The sequence below is a fragment of the Chrysochloris asiatica genome, unplaced genomic scaffold (genome assembly GCF_000296735.1).
Source record: "Chrysochloris asiatica unplaced genomic scaffold, ChrAsi1.0 scaffold00001, whole genome shotgun sequence".
Classification (NCBI taxonomy): Eukaryota; Metazoa; Chordata; class Mammalia; order Afrosoricida; family Chrysochloridae; genus Chrysochloris; species Chrysochloris asiatica.
The window spans coordinates 14,044,517-14,060,710 of record NW_006408519.1 but is presented as its reverse complement, the minus strand read 5'-3'; the positions used below and the strand labels follow the sequence as shown (position 1 = coordinate 14,060,710).

General features: G+C 35.5%; 1 protein-coding gene across 1 annotated transcript in view; it reads right to left on the bottom strand.

The window, feature by feature from the left end:
- Positions 1-5,665: 5,665 nt before the first annotated feature.
- LOC102822601 (40S ribosomal protein S20-like) overlaps positions 5,666-16,194 on the bottom strand; it is a 110,398-nt gene continuing 99,869 nt past the window's right edge. Inside the window, exon 2 of the mRNA XM_006830826.1 lies at positions 5,666-6,060. Within this exon, the coding sequence (XP_006830889.1) occupies positions 5,666-6,060 (395 nt within the window). The remainder of the gene's footprint in view (positions 6,061-16,194) is intronic.

The following is a 16,194-nucleotide window of genomic DNA, read 5'->3' as shown; positions in this document are numbered from 1 at the left end:
GACCATGAAGCAGTTGTTCGAACAGAACATGGGAACACTGAATGTTTTAAAATTGGGAAAAGTTTGTGGCAAGGTTGTGTTCTTTCACCATACTTATTCAACCTGTATGCTGAGCAAATAATACGAGAAACTGGGTTCTATGAAGAAAAACGTGGTGTTAGTCAAGAAATAAAATGACATATTGCATTAGGCAAAATTGTTACACAAGACTTCTTTAAATTGTGTAAAAGCAAAGAGTCAGTTTGAGAACTGAAGTGCACATGACTCAAGCCATGGTATTCTCAATAACCTCATATGTATGTGAAAGTTGGACAATGAGTAAGGAAGATCATAGAATAATTGATGCATCTGAATTATGGTGTTTGAGGAGAATATTAAAAATACCATGTACTTCCAAAAGAACAAACAAATCTGTGTTAGAAGAAGTACAACTAGAATGCTTCTTGAAAGCAAAGATGGCCAGACTTCGTCTCTCATACTTCAGGCATAGTATCAGGAGGGCCCAGTTTCTGGAGAAGATTATCATGTTTGGTAAAGCAGAGGGTCAGAGAAAGAGGAAGACCCCCCAACTAGATAGATTAGCCCAGTGGCATCAGCAATGGACTCAAACATATTAATAATTGTGAGGTTGTCTTAGGACCGAACAACAGACCCAGTTCTGTTGTGTAAAGGGTCACTATGAGTCAGTACTGACTCAATGGCATGCAACAAAAAATAACAATTGGAAAATATTGAATACTGTAAAAAGTATCAAAAGAAGATGAAAGGAATACCAAGAGTCACTGTAAGAAAAAGAAATAGTTGATGTACAACCAATTTAAGAGATAAAATGATTGAGTGACAATGATACAAAAGGAAAAAGTCCAAGGAGTAGTGGAGGCATTGGCAATGAACATGACTCCAAGAATTGATGGAATAAAAATGGAAATATTCCAACAATCTGATGCAGCACTGAAGGCACTTACTCGTCTATGCAAAATATTTGGAAAACAGCTACCTGTCCAATTGACTGTAAGAGATCCATATTTGTGTCTGTTCTAAAGAGACGTGACCAAATAGAATGTGGAAACCATTGGAAAACATCATTAATAACACATGCAAGTAAATTTTTGCTAAATATATTTTTTAAATGGCTGCACAGTACATTGACAGGGAACTACCTAAGCTCCAAGCCACAATCAGAAGAGGATGTGAAATGTGGGATATTATTGATGATGTCTGATGGATCTTGGCTAAAACCAGAGAATACCAGAAAGATGTTTACCTGAGTTTTATTGATAAGGCAAAAGTTTTTGAATGTGTGGATCATCACAAGCTATGGAAAACATTGCAGATAATGAATATTCTAGAACACTTAATTATGCTCATGAGGAACCTTTACATATACCCAGATGTAGGTGTTCAAACAGAACAGGGGGGCACTGAATGGCTTAAAATCAGGAAACATGTGTGCTAGGGTTTTTTTTTTTTTCACCATCGCTATTTAATCTGCATGCTAGGCAAATAATCTGAGAATTTAGATTATACAGAAGAAGAATGTGCCATCAGGATTGGAGAAAGACTTATAAACAACCTGCAATATGCAGATGAGATGATCTTGCTTGCTGAAAACAAAGAAGACTTATAATACTCAATGATGAAAACCAAAGACCACAACCTTCTGTATGGGCTGGACTTCAATGTAAATAAAACATAAATTCTTTTAATAAATAACATCATTATAAATGGAGACGTGATTGAAGTTATCAAAGTCTTCACTTTGGTTTGTTCCATTGTCAACTGTCATGGAAACAGCAGTCAACAAATCAAAGTACTGCATTAGGCAAATCTGCTACATAGGACCTCTTTAAAGTGTTCAAGTGCTAAGATGTCAGTTTTAGTACTAAGATGTGCCTGACCTAAGCCATGGTACTTTAAATAGTTTTATATGCATGTGAAAATTGGGCAATGAATAAGGAAGACCATAAAAGAATTGATTCACTTGAGTTATGGTATTGGAGAAGAACATTAAAAGTACCACTGACTGCTAGAAGAGCAAACAAATCTGTGTTGGTAGATGTACAGCCAGAATGTTCTTTAGAAGCCAGGACAGCTTCAGACAAATTATCAGGAAGAACCAGTCCCTGGAGAAGGACCTCATACTTGGTAAAGTGGAGGGTCAGTGAAAAAGTGGAAGACGCCCAACAAGATGTGCTGGCTCAGTAGCAGCAGCAACGGGTTCAAGCATAAAAATGATTGTGAGGAAGGCATAGGACAGGGCAGTGGTTCCTTCTGTTGTTCGTAGGTCACGATGGGTAGGATCCTACTCAAAGACACCTGACAACAACAGCATGCTCAAGGTCATATTTTGACTCATGTAGACTTGTTTAATTTTCTTCAGCTTCAACCTGAAATTACATATGAGCAATTTATAGTTAAAGTGTTCCATATTTGGTCCTGGCCTTTTTCTGACTATTGATATTGAGCTTCTGTATTGTCTGTTTCAACGGTGTTGTCAATTTGATTCCTGTGTGTTTCAGATGATGAGGTCTACATGCATAGTCACCATTTATATTGTTGAAAAACGTATTTGCAAAGATTAAATTGGTCTCACAAATTTTATCATGTGATCTCCAACATTGTTTCTATCATCAAAAGTGTATTTCCAGTTATTAATCCTTCCTATGTATCTCTGGCATTCACATTCCAGTCATCAGCAATTATCAATGCATCTTGGCTGCATTCTCGATCAATTTCATGATGAAGAGGTTGATAAGAGCTCTTCAATTTCTTAATCCCTGGTTTTTGTGATTAGTGCGTAAATTTGATTGATAGTCTAAATAATTGATCTACATTGTAGACATGGATTTATCCTATCACAGATAGCATTGCACTTCAAGACAGATCTTTAAATGCTCTTTTTTGATGATAAATATGTCATTCCTCTTGAATTTATCTTTCTTGATAGTAAATCATACAATTGTCAGATTCAAGTTGGCAAGTTGGCCTACACAAGTCTTTTTAACTCACCAAAGTCCAGGATATTGATCTTCATGCATTTCATTACATTTTTGATATCTTCCAGTTTTGCTAAATTCATTCTTTCTGATTTCAATATGCTGATTATTTATGGATATATGTAGCTGTTTCTTCTCATTTTGAGGTGTACCCCATCAGTAAATGAAGGTCAGAAAAGCTTTGCTCCATCCACATCATTAAGATCAACTCTACTTTTGTGAGGCTACTCTTCTCCAGGCCTATGTTGTGTGTCTTTCAAATTAAGGGGCTCTTCTTCCACCAATATATCACTGTTCTATTGATAGTCATAAGGTTTTCAACTGCTAATCTTTCAGAAGTTGTTGGTCTCTGATTTATAGTCTATTTTAGTCTAGAAGCTTTGCTGAAACCAGCCCCCTGTGAGTGCTCCCGTTGGTGTTTAAAATTCTGGTGGCATAGAATCCAACATCACAGCAACACAAAGCCACCACTGTACAACAAATTGACAGATGAATCCATTTGTCATAGTCTATGAGAAACAGATACACTTTTGGGTATGGTATTCTTAAAGGACAAATTACTGTATTTGTTAAATGCTTACTTTCTAAGAGATTCCTGTACCTAAGGTTGTTTTAGTTTTGTTTTCCTTTATTTTCAGAACTGATTATTTCCATTGATATTTTTTTAAGTATTTGAAGTCTTTATCATATTCAATCTGTGATTAAATATTTCTATTGACTTTTTATTCCCATTTATTATCTGTGAAGATATTAAATTTTCATTTTTATTTGAATATTTATTATAATTTATTTTGAATGTAACATCTTTCCATCTTTGGGCACAGTTTTCTCCCCTACTTTAGAGTTATTGTCAGTTAATTAAAACTGTTGGCTTAACTTTAAGGTTGACATAAGCTTTTGGTCTTTTCACTGAGGATGTATTACAATTTTTCATGCTAGTAATGTTGAATGCAATGTATTGAATGTTGATGTTATTTTGTGTCAGCTCTATGCTTTGTTGGATTTCTCAGGATGCCAGCATTTTCATTTTGAGCAAGAATTAACCTGGGTAGACTCAAACTATAAGCTCTTCCACCTACTCTGAGTACAAGTTCAAATGTCAACATAATTCCCTAGCTTTTATTGTTTGTGTTTCTTTGACTGCACCATCCATCGATTTAAGAAATTTAAGAATTAAGAAATTCTCTCTCTACTCTTTTCTCTAGGATTTCCCTTTCACTCTCCTGTGGTGCACTAGTACAAATTTTTTTCCTTGCTTTCTCTAGTGAGAAGAATGTAAGAATTTCAGAGTTTCATCCACAAATGCCTATCTGTTTTGAGACTCTGGTCTGATATCAGGGCAAAGCTAAAATAAAAATGAAACACTGCAAATTTTTACCATCCTTCTCAAACTATGTTGTTGTTGTTATATGCTATCGAGTCAGTACCGACTTACAGCAACCTTATGCACAGAATGAAATACTGCCCAATCTTAGGCCAACTTCACTATAATTGCCATGCTTGAGCCCATTGATACTGCCACTTTACCAATACATCTCACTGGGGATCTTCCTTTTTTTCTCTAACCCTCCACCCTAACAAACATGATATCCTTCTCCAGTGACTGGTCCCTCCAGACTCTATGTTCAAAGTATGAGAGATGAAGTTTGGCCATCTTGGCCTCCAAGGAGCACTCTAGCTGTGCTTCTTCCAAAATGGATCTATTGGTTCTTTTGGCAGCCCATGGCACTTTCAGTATTCTCCTCCAACAGCATAATTCAAAAGCATCAATTCTTCCTTATTTACTGTCCTGCTTTTGCATGCATATGAGGTTATAGAAAATACCATGACTTGGGTCAGACGTACCTTAGTCTTCAAGCTGACATCTTTGCTCTTCAGCACTTTAAAAAGGTCTTCTGTAGCACATTTGCCTAATGCAATAAGTCATTTGATTTCTTGACTGCTGCTTCCATGAGTGTTGATAGTTGATCCAAGAAAAATGAAGTCCTTGACAACTTCAATCTTTTCTACGTTGATAAGAATGTTGTTTATTGGTCCAGTGGAGAGAATTTTTGTTTTCTTGACATTGAGATGCAATCCATACTGAAGGCTATGCTGTTTGATCTTCATCAGTGAATATTTCAAGTCCTCTTCACTTTCAGCAAGCAAGGTTGTATCCTCTGCATATCGCAGGTTGTTAATGAGTGTTCCTCCTATCCTGATGCCACTTTTTTCTTCAGAGAACCCAGCTTCTCGGATTATTTGCTCAGCATACAGGTTGAATAGTATGGTGAAAGAATACAACCTTGTCACACAACTTTCTTAATTTTAAAACATTCAGTGTTCCCATGCTCTGTTCGAACAACTGCCTCTTGGTTCATGTACAGATTCCTCATGAGCACAATTAAGTGTTCTAGAATACTCATACTTCACAATATTGTCCATAGCTTGTCACGATCAACACAATCGAAAGCCTTTGCATAGTCAACAAAGCACAGGTAAACATCTTTCTGATATTCTCTGCTTTCAGCCAAGATCCATCAGACATCAGCAATGATATCCCTCATTCCATGGCCTTTTCTGAATCTGGCTTGAACTTCTGGGAGTTCTCTGGCAATGTATGCTTGTAGGCTTTTCTGTATTACTTTTTTTTTTAACCAATGGATAATCAATTTATTAAAATAGTTGACTCAAGCATCTGCAATGGTGACTTCAACCTCTACTCCAGGCTCAATACTGATAGAAGTGATTTGCTTAACAATCTCAAAAGGACTGTGCAAGTCAATGAGTCGTTTGTGGATTCTCATCTGGAAGCGGTCCCAGGTCTTAGAACCTTCACCACAAGATATCTTTCTTGTTGTGGTTCTCAGAGTCTTGGTAGGCATCCTAACTGGGCCCTTCACTTTCAGGTTCTTGTCCTTTGCACCTCTAGTCAAGTCAGCATACACTTTCTCCAGCGACTTCACATTGCAGCTGGTTAGAGTAATTCTAATCTGGTGAATGGCCACCTCTGGTTCCATGGGCATCTTTCTGGTATCCTTAAAAGCCGTGGCCACAGTGGCATGGCTTCCTGACTGACTTGTTCCTTGGCAAGAGCGAACAGCGGTGAGTCAGGAGCAGGAGTGGCCCAGCGAGGAAACCTGCAGCTGCGACCTCCTCTTCCGCAAAAAGTCTGTATTACTTTTAGTAAAACTTTACTTGCATAAGATATCAAAGATATTGTCCGATGATATCCGCATTCCATTGGGTCACTTCTCTTTAAAATGGGCACAAATATGGATCTCTTCCAATCACTTAACCAGAGAGTTGTCTTCCAAATTTCTTGGCATAGATGAGTGAGTGCCTCCTGTGCTGCCTCACTTTCTTGAATGATTTCAATTCTTTTTATTCTTATGAATATGAACATGGTGGTGGTGCTGGTGGTTGTGTACTAAGGAATTGGTTCTGGCTCATTGTTATTGTTAAGTGCCGTCGAGTCGGTTCTGACTCATAGCGACCCTGAACAGGGTTTCCGAGGCTGTAAATCTTTATGGGAGCAGAAAGCCTCCTCTTTCTCCCGCGGTAGTTTCAAACTGCTGACCTTGCTACTCGCAGCCCGATTCGTAACCACTACACTACCAGAGCTCCTTGGTTCTGGCTCATAGCGACCCTGTATAGGGTATTTTAGCCTGGAAGGCTTTACAAAAGCTGAAAGCCTTGCTTTTTTCTGGTAGAGCAGCTGATAGATTCCAACAATTAACCTTGTTAGCAGCCCAGATCATAATTCACTATGCTATCAGTGATCTTTATGTGGTAGTTTTCTGTATTTTTTTTTTCTTCTTGAGATTGTCTATGCTATCAAAGGAAATGGAAGTTGCTTTACCTCGGTAGACTGGAAAAAGAATACTCTAATCAATTAATTTAATGATTAAGAACCCATTAAGCTGTCTGAAAATTTTAGTAGATGGATGATGTAATAAGAAAACATTTCGTAAGACCACTGAGTAGTTTAATTAATGGAATTTAAATCACATGGAATCAATCTATCTAGATTGTTGTTGTTAGGTGCCATCGAGTCAGCACCGACTCATAGCCACCCTATGCACAGCAGAACAAAACAATGTACGATCCTGGGCCAACCTCACTACTGTTGCTACATTTGAGTACATCAATGCTGACACATCGTTGGGGGTCTTCCTCTTTTTCTCTGACCCTCCATCTTACCAAGCATGATATCCTTCTCTAGCGACTATTCCCTCCTGACATTATGTCCAAAGTATGAGAGACAAAGTTTGGTCATCTTGGCCTCTAAGGAGCACTCTAGATGCACTTCTTCCAAAACAGATCTACTGGTTCTTTTGGCTGCTCATGGAAATGTTAGTATTCTCCTCCAACATCATAATTCAAAGATATCAATTCTTCTACGATCTTCCTTATTCACTGTCCATCTTTCACATCCATATGAGGTTATTGAAAATACCATGGCTATCTATCTAGATTATACATTTATAAATGTTACAACAATAATTATCTTGCTACTTATATAGTCAGCTCACTAGAAAACCTGATACCCAATAAATAAGTGTTTGTTCATCTTTGGAAAATATTAAGAACATGGTGTAATGAATTACATTGATACAATTTTCATAATAATTATTTTGCATGTTCTTTCATGCATACCAATGCTATTCAACTTCTTTGTGGGCCACTATATAAAATTCAGAATTGTTCTTGATATTGTTTAGACAACTAAATTATGTCTGAGGCATATATGTTTATGTTTGTTACTTTATGCACTAAGTGCTATAAGTATGGGATAGATTCCAAAAGTATAATCCAAGTGTTCTATAGACATATTGAGACTTTGTGGAATGTGCTCTCTTGATATCAAAAGATTCTTAGAATTTCTATGCTTCCTGCAAGAGTGGTTGCCCGTAAGTGTTATACTCTTATTTGTGTTAAATTTACAGTCAATGAAATAAGAAGGAGCAGCTATATATTGAACCAGAATGTATTACCAATCTCTCTATACATGTAACTCAAATAAATAAATATATAATCCCTATTCAGTATTTGCTTAAATAAAATGATAGTGTTCCTGCTTTCTTTAATTGTTTTAAATTTATTTTGAAATATATCACTTACTTTATTCAATCATTTTTAATAGAGCAGCTTCTATATATTAGGCTATCTGATAGATGATAGTAATAAAAAGACCTACTTCTGCTTAATGGTAGCATAGTGGTTAAGCAGTTGACTGCTAACAAAAAGGTCAGTGGTTTGAGTCTACAAGCCACACCATAGGACAAAGATAAGGTAGTCTGCTTCCTTCAAGAAACACTACTGGACATTTTTACTCAGCCTTATATAGTCAGAGTAGGAATCGACTCAATGGCAGTAGGTTTTTGTTTGTTGACAATTCTTATTGCACAAATTGTCGAGGTCCTATGTCAGGTTCTAGCCTCGACAAGGAAGTGTGGATGTCACAAAGAATGGAAATCTGGCGGTGAAAGGGATAAAGACAGAGATGAAATATATACAAAAAAGTCAGACATACAGATATGATGCAAGCTGGCAGGTAGGCAGATCTGCAAACATATTGCCTAACATTGCACAGCATTGCATGCAGAACTCACTTTACCTCACAGCCTTTTACTCTCTTTTTTAGGGAGGGATTTATTACAAAGGAAGGATGTAATTCACTCAGGGAGGATGTCACAAAGGGAGGATGTGATGAAGACAGAATACAGAACTGAAATGTGATTAATCATTCAAAACAGGACATAATGATTCACAGGAACAACTTGTAAGATATTTTCATAGTTTTTTCTTAACAATCTAACATTTTTATTTTTACAGAAAAAAGGTTCAATCAAGCTGTTATATATTAATTTTTAGGCTTAAATGATCTAGAGTAGCGACGTGCAGTTTCTTAAGGATACATAACATAAAGCAAGGTTCCTGAAAGAAGGCAAGCTGTCTCTGTACACTTTGCAAACTTTTGTTTGTGAGCAAGATCTCAGACACCGGACTTCATTTATCTATACCTAAAATGCTACATTGTTCTTAATTATCACATTCCTATATACTTTCAGGAGGAAGAGGAGCATCTGGGTTAAACTGATTATATTCAGAGGTGGTTCAATGGGGCAGCCACTAATCAACCCAGGGTCTGTGTATGCTGTCCCCAGCAACAAATGAATGGAATTTCTATTTTACATGAAAAAACTTACTCCTTTATTTTTGTTTTAGCACAGATTGATTTCTTAAATGATAAATATTCAAGGCAATCTTATATTTTATAACTGACCTATTTCTTATAGATATATTTATTTTACTTGTATTCTCAAAATATTTACAAAAATAACTTTTTTAAGTATTGTAATTATTATTAATTTATCTTGTGAGATACTTAGTATTTTAGAAGATGATTTTAAAATTAAATGTTTAAGCTTCACCTGTTTTTTCTTCCTTTGGAAGCAATTATGAAAAATCAATAGAAGATGCCTGCTGTTAATATTTTATATTAAATACATATGTTTTTTAAGTATCTGGTGTTAAGCATAACTTATGTGGTTTGGTATGTTATGACACACTCAGTTGTAAGTGGCAAAAACTTACTTAATTTGGTTTAAACAATATAGACTATTTTAGCTATAATAATAAATATGTCCTGGATCTTGTGGCACAAGATGACCTGTGAGAGCAATGAAAATATCAGAGTATTCTTTTTCCTCTTCCCCTCTCTGTATCTTTCTTTTTAACTAGTTTCATTGGTAGTGAAGGTATTTCCAAATACAAAGAAAAAGATATTCCCTAAAAATCCCAGTGTTTGCTTAAGGAATTACAAGTGGATTCTGATTGTCCAGGAATGAGACACTGTAGTTGGGAAATCTGTTCATATGATCAATACAATATGAGTAACTATTTTTTCCCTGTCATATGGTTGGAGTAGAAGAAATGTGGCTATTCTTCATAATTCCAAGAACTCAAGAAATAAGGAAAGATTGAATCTCAGTAGGAAGAAATTTCTAACAAGTCAAACAAATAAAAAACTAATGTCAATTCATGACATTATGGAAAATTGAGATAAATTGCAAATTATTGCAATGTTTGTTTATCTTGATAATATTCTTTATTTTGCTTTTCAACGTCAGTGCCATTATGATATGAAAGCACTTTATATTAGACAAATTGTATTTTCTTACAATAATATAGGCTAAAAAAGGTAAAAGATAAATTATTTTCCTCTCCTGCTTTCCTCTTACTCCTAAACATTGATTTTACTTCAGAAAATCAATAACATAAAACATCAAAAGACTGGCACATAGTTTATGACCTAGTGCTGGCATGACAGTAACATTTCAGAAAGTCATAATTTAGAAGCTACTCTTTTATTCCATCCCTAATCTGTGGGTTCGTCATACTAGGATGGTGTGTGTGTTGTGTGATGTTGAAATCTAGGCACCAGTATTTTAAGTACTTGAAGAGTCACCCACGGTGACTAAGACAAACTAGAAAGAGAGGAAGACTACTTATGAAAACTTTATGACTAGCAGTGAAGTGTCATCTAGTACAGTGCCAGAAAATGAGTCTCTCAGGTTGGAAGGTACTGAATATACAACTGAAGAAGAACTACCACTCAAAGTAGAGTTAATCTTAATGGCGTGGATGGAGCAAAGCTTTCAGGACCTTCATTTGCTGATGGGACACAACTCAAACTGAAAAGAAATTTCTGCAAATATCCACTAATAACCGGAAGGTGGAATGTGTGAAGTGTGGATATCGAAAAACCAGAAACCATCAGAAATGAAAAGGAACGCATAAAGATCTATAACTTGGCATTAGTGAACTGAAATAAATTGGTATTAACCAGTTTGAATCAAATAATTAAATGGTTTATATGCTGGGAATGATAAATTTAAGGGGCTAGAGCTGCATTCATTGTCAAAAAGAGCATTTCAAGATCTATCTTGAAGGGCAGTGCTGCCTGTTATAGTGTATCCACTAGCCTACAAGGAAGAATGGTTAATATAACTATGATTCAAATCTATACAACAACCACTAGAGCCAATCGTAGTGAAACTGAAGAATTCTACCAGCTTATTCAGTCTGAAATTGCCATGCAATCAAGATGGATTGAAATTTCTTGGTGATTAGAATGAGAAAGTTGGAAACAAAGAGAAGGCTTCATAGGTGGAAAATATGGCCTTTGTGATAGAAAAAAAAAATGCTGAAGATTGCATAATAAAATTTTGCAACATCAGTGACTTATTTATTGCAAATACCTTCTGCCAACAAAATTTGTGAGTATACAGATAGAACACACAAGAATGAAATTTAGTACATCTGTGAAAAGAGACTATAAAGAATTCAATATCATCAGTCTAAACCAAGCCAGGGGCAGACTGTGGAACAGACCACAAATTGCTCATATGCAAATTCCAGCAGAAGTTGAAGAAAATTAAGACAAATTCAGGAAAGTCAAAATGCAACCATGAGTATATAGCACCTGAATTTAGAGACCACCTCGATAACACATTTGATGCATTATACAGTAATGAACAAAGACCAGAAGAGTTGTGGGATTGCATGAAAGAGTTGTGGGGAGACATCAAGAAAAGCATAGCTAAAGACACCAAAAGGTCATTAAAAACACAGGAAAGAAAGAAAAGACATAAATAATTACCAGAAGATACTCTGCAACTTGCTCTTGAATGTACAGAAGAAAACTTGCTCTTGAAGGTAGAGAGGCTAAAGCAACTGAAATAAATGATAAAGCAAATGAGTTTAATGGAAATTTTCTAAGAAGAGTTTGAGAAAATAAAGTAAAGTATTATAATGAAATGTGCGAAAGTTTGGAGTTAGAAAATCAAAAGGGAAGAACACACTCAATGTTCTCAAGATGGAAGAACTGAAAAAAAAATTTGAAATTTGACTTGCAATATTGAAGAATTTTTGTTGTTGGTATTGTTGTTAAGTGCCATCAAAGTCGGTTCCAACTAATAGCAACCCTGCAAAGGGTTTCCAAATAGCAACTGGTGAGCTTGAACCACTGACCTTGCAGTTCAAACCAACCTTGAAATCTACCACATTAACCCACAGTGCCACATCAGGACACCATGATTTTATGGATCATGATTCTATGGGATAAATATTGAATGATGCAGGAAGCATCAAAAGATGATGGAAGGAATTCACAGAGTAACTATGCCTAAAAGAATTGGTTTATATTCAGTCACTTTAAGAGGTACCATATGATCAAGAACTGATGGTACTGAAGGAGGAAGTCCAAGCCGCACTTTAGGCATTGAAGAAAAACAAGGTTCTAAGGATAGACAGAATACCAAGTGAAATGGTTCAACAAACTGATACAGCACTGGAGGGGTTCACTTGTCTTTGCCAAGAAATCAGGAGATAGTTACCTAGACAAATGATTGTAAGAGATTCAAATTCATGCTCATTATTCCAAACAGAAGTACCCCAAATGGAATACAGAAGTCACCAAACAATATTATTAATATCACTTGCAAAAGTTTGTTAAAGATAATTCCAAAATGGCTGTTGGAGTGCTTTGACAGAGAGCTTCCAGAAATTCAAACTGGAATCAGAAGAGGTATATCATTACTGACATCAGATGAATCTTGACTGATAGCAGAGAATACCAGAAAGAAGTTTATCTGTGCTTTACTGACTGTGTGAAGACAATCAACTGTGTAAATTATAATGAGCTAAGGAAAGCATCGAGGAAAATGGGCATTCCATTACAATTGTTGTTCTTAGGAATCTGGACATAGCCGGTGGTTAGAGCAAAACAAAGGGATCCTGGATGGATTCAAATCAGGAAAGGTGTGCACCAGTGTTGTATCCTTTCACCAAACTTTACCTGTAGCAATGTTGGTGGTTCAAACCCCCCAGCCAGTTCTCAGAAACCCTATCCAGGATTACCGTGAGCCACAACTGACTTGACAGCATTTACAACAACAAATTCTGAACAAATAATCCAAGAAGCTGGATTATATGAAGAAGTATGTGGCATTGGTATTAGAGAAAGAGTCATTATCAATCTGTGATATGTAGAGGATATAACCTTGATTGACTGAAGCAAAGAGGACTTGAAATACTTTCTGATGAAGTTGGAAGATTGCAACCTTCAGTATAGATTGCAAAAAAAATGAAGATCTCCACTACTGGACCAATAAATTTTGTTGTTGTTAAGTGCCATTGAGTCGGTTCTGACCCATAGCGACCCTGAACAGGGTTTCCAAGGCTGTAAATCTTTACGGGAGCAGAAAGCCTCATCTTTCTCCCATGGAGCAACTGTTAGTTTCGAACTGCTGACCTTGCAGTTCACGGCCCGATTCGTAACCACTATGCTACCAGGACCAATAAATGATAAATGGAGAAAAGACTGAAGTTGTCAAAGATTTCATTTTTCTTGAATCCACAATCAATTCTCATGGGAGCAGCAGTCAAGAAATCTAAAGATATATTGCATTAGGCAAATCTGTTGCCAAAGACCTGTTTAAAGTATTACAGAACAAAGAAGTTAGTTTAAGGACTAAGGTGTCTCATATTAAACCTTGGTATTTTCAATTGCCTCTTATGCATGTCAAAGTTAGACAATGAATAAGAAGACAATGAGTAAGAAGTAGAATGCTCAATACATTTGAATTTTGGTGTTGGCAAAGAATATTTAAGTACCATAGACTGCCAGAAGAACAAATAAGTCTGTCTTGGAAGTAGGACAGAATACTCCCTAGTAGAGAGGACAGTGAGCCTTTGTGTCTCATATATTGGATGTGTTGTCAAAAAGACCCGACCCTGGAGAAAGATATCATTGGAAAAGTGGAGGTTCAGTGAAATAGAGGAAGATGCCCCCAAAAGAGGGAATGACACAGTATCAGCAACAATAGGCTCAAATGCAACAATTGTGAGGATGGTGCAGCATTAGGCAGGGTTTTGTTCTATTCTGCAGAGGAGCTCTACGAGTCAGAGCAGAGCAGACTCAACAGCACCTAACAAGAATACTTTTATTTCCCGAGTCAACTTTATCAAGGAATAATTCATAGTCCATAGAGATTCAGCCTTTCAATATTGTTCACTGAAAGTACTTCCTTTGTTCTAAATTACTTGAACTTCCTAGTAAGCCTTACATCTTCTCTCAGTTTCTCCAGAAACTCATTCTGTGATTTTGTCTAGTGTTATTTCAATTCTGTAGATAAATCTGGGTGACTAGTAATGCATCTTCAAATATATTTTGTAATACTCTTGCACAATTTTATTAAATGTGTTTATTAACATTTTTGTGCTCTTGCAAATGGAACTTAAAATAGTTTCTGAATATTTGTTGCTATTATGTAACCATACAATTAACATTTTATATAGGTATTCATTAATTAATAAATTCAATTAATTTCATTTTTCCATGAACTTTTTGAAGCCCCTGATACTAACATTATTTTCTCTAAGCTAGCTGAATCTACTTATTATTTTTACTTGGTGTTTTCTAGATACTTTTGGTGTTTTGTGTAAATAGTCATACCATATGTAATATGATAATCAGGAAAAGTGATTATTGTTTCATATGTCAGTTTGAAAAAAAAATAAGAATATGGGTACGTATATTGTCAAAAAGTATTGGAGATTAAGAATATCTAATGAAGTACTTTAACTTATTAATGCTGAAATTTCATTATTTTGCAAGAAAGTTTTGTATTGTTTTATCCATTCCCCATAGAAGAAGAAAATATAAGGTACTGACAGACATATATGTCCTGATGTGTAAGGGAACAACTGATAAGATATCATATGATTCTATTGTGATGGATGTCTTACAACCATGAAGCTGTAATGTGGCCAGAAAACTTACAAGATTCATCTAAAGGGAACATAAGAGCCAGATAGAAATGCCATATAAAAACTGGTTTGTGCAAATTCTTGGATTTTATGTAAAATACTTATCAAATGCAACTTTGGAAATTATTCCATAAAAATAAAACTAGATCAATTGATGTACAAGATTCAGCCACTTTGTATTTATAGTAAAAATGAGCTGTGTGGAAACAAAACAGTACAAACAAGTGAAAGAGTAAATAAATAGGTTGTTAATTAGAAAAATGTGATTATTAGAAAATATATTACTAATTTATTTCTTAGAAAACAAATTATGTACCTTTGGTTGATTTTTTCCCCCGATTCCTGCTTCAAGAGATTTTACATTCCTAAGAATCACATACCATGTTATTGAGGATCTACAAAACATACTATTTGTTTCAATATAGACTCCACTTTTAAGGGTCGGTAATAGTTTAATATTATCCTAATAGTATGTTTGCTCTGAAATGTAAGCATGTTAATTGAAACAATGTATCAAGTGTTCATTTACATAGGAATATGAAAAGCAATATATCTATACAACACTATTTCATATTAACTCTATTTGATGAACTTTTAAAAATATGGCACTTCATTTACAATTTTCATGTGTCTATTTATCTATTTATCAGTGGATGCCTAAACAATATATACTTACTCAAAAACTTAACGATTACATCCTTTTAATTCACTGATCTCTGACTTTGAAATCCCTTTTGGGGATGGACATCTGGTTGTCTTCACAGGATCCACTCTTTCCTTTTCCATTTTTTACAGAAACTGATTTTGTTGAGATAGCCAACCTCTACAGCCTTCTGCCTCAGGGAAAGTTCTAACCCAGTTTCAGTAGTGTGTTTCATTTGTCCAAGCATATTATTCATTTGCAGTGACAGCAATTGCTTTAAAGATTGGCAGAAAACTAAGTTCTAGCCAATGAGGTGCAAAAGAGATGCAAAGAGATAGGTATCTTTATCTTTCTTGGGCAATAGTGTTAGCATGTCATGATTTCTAAAATTATTGCAGCCATCTTGTAGAATCCAAGAATGAAGGCAGAACTTGGAATAACAAAATGGAGAGAAAGAATGAACCGGGATAACATCATAGATCTGTTAAATCTGTAATTATAGAAGATAATAAAATTCCATTGGGGGTTTGGTATTCTTTTCTTCGTAGTTGCAAAGAGCCATTTGTCTATAACCATCTGTAATCCATTTAAGCATTTGTAAAATCAGGAAAATTACATGAAAACAGTTCTGTTTCAAAATGGTAAACTGTTCTGGATATCCATGGATGAGTGGTTTCAACCAGAAAAACTAAACATAATTTGCCAAACTGAATACTATAGGTAAACAAACTTAAGCTT